The sequence below is a fragment of the Pomacea canaliculata genome, linkage group LG6 (genome assembly GCF_003073045.1).
Source record: "Pomacea canaliculata isolate SZHN2017 linkage group LG6, ASM307304v1, whole genome shotgun sequence".
Lineage (NCBI taxonomy): Eukaryota > Metazoa > Mollusca > Gastropoda > Architaenioglossa > Ampullariidae > Pomacea > Pomacea canaliculata.
This window is the reverse complement of record NC_037595.1, coordinates 21636453-21642893: the sequence shown is the minus strand read 5'-3', so window position 1 is coordinate 21642893 and position 6441 is coordinate 21636453. Positions and strand designations below refer to the sequence as shown.

General features: G+C 40.8%; 1 protein-coding gene across 2 annotated transcripts in view; it reads right to left on the bottom strand.

Annotated features, from left to right (window-relative positions):
* Positions 1-439: 439 nt before the first annotated feature.
* Positions 440-6441, bottom strand: part of LOC112565845 (non-POU domain-containing octamer-binding protein-like) — a 32394-nt gene continuing 26392 nt past the window's right edge. For both annotated transcript variants that reach the window (XM_025241674.1, XM_025241675.1), the window contains exons 9-11: positions 1634-2345; positions 911-1077; positions 440-496 (exon numbers count right to left, since the gene is read on the bottom strand). In XM_025241674.1, the coding sequence (XP_025097459.1) occupies positions 1911-2345 (435 nt within the window). In that variant the 3' untranslated portion in view covers positions 440-496; positions 911-1077; positions 1634-1910. The remainder of the gene's footprint in view (positions 497-910; positions 1078-1633; positions 2346-6441) is intronic.

The following is a 6441-nucleotide window of genomic DNA, read 5'->3' as shown; positions in this document are numbered from 1 at the left end:
GATCTGTCGCCTCTGGATTCTTACTATCATGTTGTAAATGTACATAATGCATGTGACATTGTGGATTTTTATACACTGCTATCTCCAAAATATTCCACAGCGACATTTTGAAGCCAAGTAATAACATTCGTGTAAAAAAAAAAAAAAAAAAATCCCCCTTAAACAACAGGAAAACTGCATAAAAGATAATTTTAGCAACATCAGAAGTTTACAAAACACGCGCTTTCTGCATGTGTGTGCATAGGCATACACATTAACAAGATCATTTCTATTCCCAACAGAAGCAACAAATTGAACAGCAATGATTTAAGGAATGTGGGTGACTTGAGCAAACTGAAAATGTGACTTAAAAAACAAATTCTTCGATTTAAACACCCAGATTAGCTAAGCTGGGCACACCTTAGTGAAAACACAATGATTATTAAAAAAACCCACATACATTAGGTATTGCTCTTCAGAAGAATTTTGCTCCATCTTCATACTGTCAAACAGCATTCTGCATGACAAAACAAACATTATCGCTGTAAAATTTAAAGGAGCTGAACCTATATATTACATATGAGCAAAGACAAAATAATCCATTATCTCCAAATATGTCAAGGCACTATAGAAACTGCAAAATTTAAAACTGATGATAAATTCAATAAATTCGTTTATGTCTTGCAGTCTGGCATTGAAATACATTACTTTATCAAGTCACCCATAAGGGAAAGTGGTGAAAACTAAAAAAATGAAAAGAATGTCTTTGTTCAATATTTTCCACTTAAACCCATGCTAGTAAATTTGTCCACTGGCCATCACAGCAGATGAAAATGATTTAGACTTATGAAAAGCTGTAAAATCGTACTTCCAATTTTTTGGGTTGAAAACTCATGATGGGTAAAGAGTTTTTCATCTGAACAATACATACCTTGTGAACGAGCACAATGTCCTGATGTTCCTGTTAGCACTGGCTTGGGTTCAATCATACTTGTGTTGAATGAAGGCAGCACTTTCATGAATGGTAGTCAGGTCATCATGTCCAATCAATACATACTCCTCTGAGTCATCATCCGTCTAGACCACCGCACACGAACTCTGCACACCAAATAGTATTTGATTTGTTTAGCAATATTTTGAATTGTTAACAATACTTTTGCTCAAAGCAGATGATTTCATAAAACAACCTAAAGTCTCAATGTGCACAACCAGATAAGCAAAAATTTAATAAAGTTGTTCTTAACAGGACATTATCACCCAAACTCCCACCTTTTTATAAGGTAAGCTTGAAAAGAAAATCTTTGGTGTTGAATAATGAATGGGCTTACACTGTCAAAGATTAACTGGTACCTTGACATATGCTGTGTTCATTACAAGCATTCATTTTTTTTCCCTCCATGACTAAACAGTTCTGATCCCTGTATTTGGGAGACTAAAAACATTTGAAAAGGCTTTAGCTCATGATGAGGAATGACATCTTGTAACCATAGCATCACTTGACCTTGCATGGTATACTTCAGAAAAAAATTATTAATACACTAAATGAGAGACTAGGGGTACACAGAGTATCTGACAAGATTAAAGGTTAACATCTGTTGAAGCTAAATGTTGGCGTAAAATGATAAATTAGTTCAGATGCTAAACCCTTGATTACCTGACTGCAGGTCGAGAACCTTGGACTGGTAGTAAACGCCCAGGAAGTAATACAGGACGAATGTATCTCTGCCGCATCATGTGTGTCATCATTGCTTGCTGTTGTCTTTGTGCTAACATGGCGGCAGCAGCATGTGCAGCAGAAACTACCCTGGGCATAGCCGTAGACAAGGGATGGGCCAAACTGGAGGCAACCCTGGCAATGGGAGCTGTTAAGGGAACCACAGGATGAACTGCTGAGGGCTGATAATTTGAAGACATTCCTGGGTGGTGGCTAGTCAGATCTGTATTTGGGGATTTATTCTCAAATCCCTGATCAACATCTTCGGAGTTTGTGCTTGAGCCCCGTTTCTTTCCAAAGCACCTATAATTTCATAACCAGCTGGATCTCTTGAGAAATTTAATGCTGATTTTGTAACTTTCTGATGAACTTCATTTCTGCATCTATCTGACACCATTTCTCTATCTTCATCTTCCCAAACTTTGCAGCTTATGTCCCCATCTAGCACTCTTTGATCATAATCTTCAGGATAAAACATGAAGTCAGTTCCATTTTGCTTAGGTAGCTTTGTCAATCCACGTCTTGCAGCAGCAGCATCATCATTTACTTCAGACTTCACAGGTATTTCTGTGCAGCTGTCTTCTTGGCCTGCATATTGGAAATCCAAACAGGGGAGATGGTGTGCACCAGCGCTGGAAATGGAATCCAATTCCTATGCAAGCACATACAAAAGATATTTTTTGGTTTTAGTACACATGTATTGCGCACACACACACACAGAGCAACATCTATACAAATACACTTATCCTGAAAAAAAGTTTAAGGTACCTTCCAGATATATTCTAAAACTACAGGCAACTATTCTCCCCCCCCATAGCCATACGAAAATGTGAAATTGTTTAAATTCAACAAATCTGTGTTATAAAAGCATATGCATATATGCACTGTTTTGTGACTGCCAGCGATAGCAAACATTGTTTTGAAAATGTTTTAGATTTAAGAATTCTTTATCTTAAACGCATGACAAAAATTATAATAAAACTCCCATTCCTTCTACATTCATTAGTGAGGCATATATACAGATACAATGAATGGAAAATTTTTAAAGGTTTGACCAGGCATATCAAACATCGGGCCGCATGCGGCCTGCTGCCAGCACGAAAGATACTTCAGGTGGGATTTACTCGGTTTGACATGCCTGGGTTTGACAACAATGATTATACATGAAGTTTATCAAAGGATGAAGAGAACATAAATACAATACTTGAAAGAATATAGAAATAGAAAACCCTGCGGCGCTCACATCCCATCGAAGTCACATCTGCCACGCGTGTAACTTTCTCCCGCCACAGTCAAATCACGAGACGTTACCGACTGCTGTGTGATTATCAAACCCACTCATGAAAGAAAACCTCACATCCAAAACAAGAAAACTTGTTGACTGGCTGTTACTTTTTTGGTTCGCAAATGTTTGACTCCATAAAGAAATATCGCCTGATGGAACCTATTTCAGTGAAGTCGACCTGATGTTTAAAAAAAAAAAAAAACCGGTGCCAAACCCGGTGGTGAGAAAGACAAAGAGTAAATATTTGTTTTTAAAAAGTGACTGAAGGAGATCATGAAGAAAAGAACATAGTGGAAAATAAAACGGCGAATTGCTGCTATGTTACCTTCTTTGCCTGCAGTAAAGAAAAAAAGAATCGAAGCCAACACTAACCTCAATGCAAACTCGAAATCTAACGTCCGTCCTGCTGAACCTGTCTGCCACGCTATGCTAATGATGGCGGCTTCCCAGCCTTATATGGCGGTCACCGAGAGCAAAGGTCTATTTTTGGCAGTTCCACATCACGTGACGCTTTCGCAGGCGCCAGCGGCCGAGTAGGGAGCTCGTTCGTTGTCTTCAGTCCCGCGTCCCTGGACAAGGAAGCTGCCTCCCACTAAAGTGAGGTCACTGACACCACCACCCTCCCCAACGTCCTAAAATAGCGATGACCTTTTTTTACCTCCCTGTTTAAAAACGATCCACTGCGCCTTTTTTTAAATCTTCGAGCTGCCCACCGTGGTGCCTGTAAAATGGCGGCTTGACAACGACGACAAAAATGTAATCAAGCATATCACGTTAGATGTTGTCGTCCCGATTCGAAGTTTCAAGGTCGCAAATCATCTACCATCTCCATGACGATGAAATCTGAACTTTAAATATCCTTCTTTGTCGTTGCTATCTATTGCAAAATACTTATTTTTAGAAGATCCAGTTTATCTTTTTAGCAAGTACGCGTGCGCTCACCATAGGTACGCAGGGCTGCTTTGTGGCGAAAGCTGATTTAAATTTTGTAAGTTATTATTGATGTTGAAACATTTTCCTTTCTTCCCTTCGCGGTTCCTTCCACTTAATTACTCCTAATAGATGTTTTGTCTATTAATGTTACTTTGTTCCAAGTATAGTGTAAATCGTTGTCACTAACGTGTGGCCAATCGTATAGCACGCCGGGATGCTTAAAAAAAAAATGCGTCGGTGGCGTGTGCAACTTGCCCCAGGCACGTGGAGCAGACAATGGACCATTGACAAGCACATGTACCTGCTGACGATACACAGTCAGGCTTACAAGCGAATAACATTACCATACTCCTTGTTAAAACGGTTGTAAGGTTTCTAGACCTCATCCCTCCCATAAACATATCGTACCGGTGTGCTCTTCTTTCCTTGTTTTTCTGCATCTGACAACTGTGAGAAGATCGCCATTGCTCGCCGGACGTGGGGTCAATGCCAAGGGAACAAAGTATCCCGTCACTTCTTGAGGCTCGATGGTTATTTCCCCCCTCCTTTAATATTCTGTTGCTTATTTTCCAACCTTGTGCCAACGCCGTAATACCTCCGCCCCTTATATGTTCCAGGCTGTCCAGACGGTTATTATCACCCCTAATATTCTCCTGCTATATTTGTATGTAACCAATACGTCCAAATGGCTACGTAGGGTTGGGCTACGTTGTACAGGAAAACACAAGATGGATTTACTCACGTTGGAGTTACTTTATTCAACTCTTTTCTCGGTTGCAGGCCTGCCTCCTCTCTCTCTCTCAAATCTCAACAGCATCCAAGCCACTGTCTGCCCCGCTACTTATTTCCCTACCCTCAGAACATTCTAGAATGTCGATCCCTCCATCCCCTGCCCCCCTCGCCCTGTCTGGTCATTGTTTCCACCCAAGTTTTCAGGCGGGTGTAACAATAGACCAGTGGCCGGGGGGTGGGCAGTTCAAGGTCGGCTACCCTGAACTCAACCAGCATGGGAAAGGGCCAGTGGTCGCGGTTGGACACAAGGTTGGCTACCTACGGACGCAGCCAGCGTGGGAAATATGGCAGCGTCGCTCGACGCTGACCTTACAACAACAATTACATACTCAGTACACTTCTAGAGTGCTACATGTATTATACTCATTCTGTTAAAATTAACACTCTGTACTTTTAATGCCCACATACATTTACATGTAACTTTCTAGGCCTCAAGAAAACGCGTGCGAATTAAATACCTGTAAGCGTCTGCTAGAGTGACAGGTGAAGTCGAAGTGGGCGTATTTTTGAAATGGTTTTGCCGGTGCAAAGGTGGTGTACCAGCGGTCAGATTTCCCTAACTGCTTCTCTGGCCCTGAGGCAGGGTGGAGATCACAGGCGATAAACCGAGCAATAAAAACGTCTTTCTCAGCCGAGTACTTGGTGTTGGCGGTTAGAAAGCTGAAGTCAAACGTTTTGGAACTGAACATACTGTTAGGGTTAGGGCCGACAATTGAATGTATTCTCCATAAAATGAAGAAAAAAAAAAAAAAGGAGAAAAAGATGAACAGCGGAAATGATACACACACAACTGAATTTTAAAACAAAGTATACATAAAAAATGGAAAATAAAATAATAATACTACAGTATGGACACTAGCCTACATGCACGTCGCACTCAAAACTTAGGTGGAATGCATAGATCGTACATGTCAGTATGGACTACAAGCCAAATATTGATATCCCCGCTAATGAGGAAAGAAAGAAAAGAGACAGAGAGAAAGACAAAAGAGCAATAAAAATAAAGTTTGAAAACTCAGTTGTTTTAATGTTCGTGTCACTTGCGCTATTAATTCTTCTCTCCCTTGTATATTCTAGTTTTGTATGTTTGTGGAGAATATATTCAGTCCTAACCCTGACAGTTTGTTCAGTTGGAAACCGTTTCACTTCTGCTTTCTAAATGCCAACACCAAGTACTCGGCTCAGAAAGACATTGCATTGCTAGGTTAGAGCCTGTGACAGTATGTTCCGATAGAAGTCGTTTCGCCTCATCGCTCAGACCCTACGGCAAGTACAAAGGTTGGGTGAGGAACACGTTTTATTGCCAGGCGAGTCGGCGGTGCCTCCGATCTCTACCCCGCCTTTTGTCCGAGTAGTAATTTGAGACGACTGGACACAATTAGTCAACACAGCCTGTACTCCTACCTTCCCTCGCACGGGCGATACCATATTTGGACTGACAGATGGTGGTTTTCTTTGGTTCCCCAATACGCCCCCCTACCCCCAACGTTCATGTGTATGCGCGCTTGAATTTGATGACTACCCTTAAAAAAAAAAAATTCTTTTTAAGGCACAACACGTCGAACATTTTTTTCGTTATGTTCGGGTTAAGTTAATTTTAAAATATTAATTCCACAAATATAAGCACATAATTACGCTTACTTTTCAAAATATCAGCCTTCAAATATTGGTACTCTCGCCTGCCGCTAGGAGAGCAGAAGAAAAGTACTGGAGAGTTCAGTTGCACAAGTAGTATTTG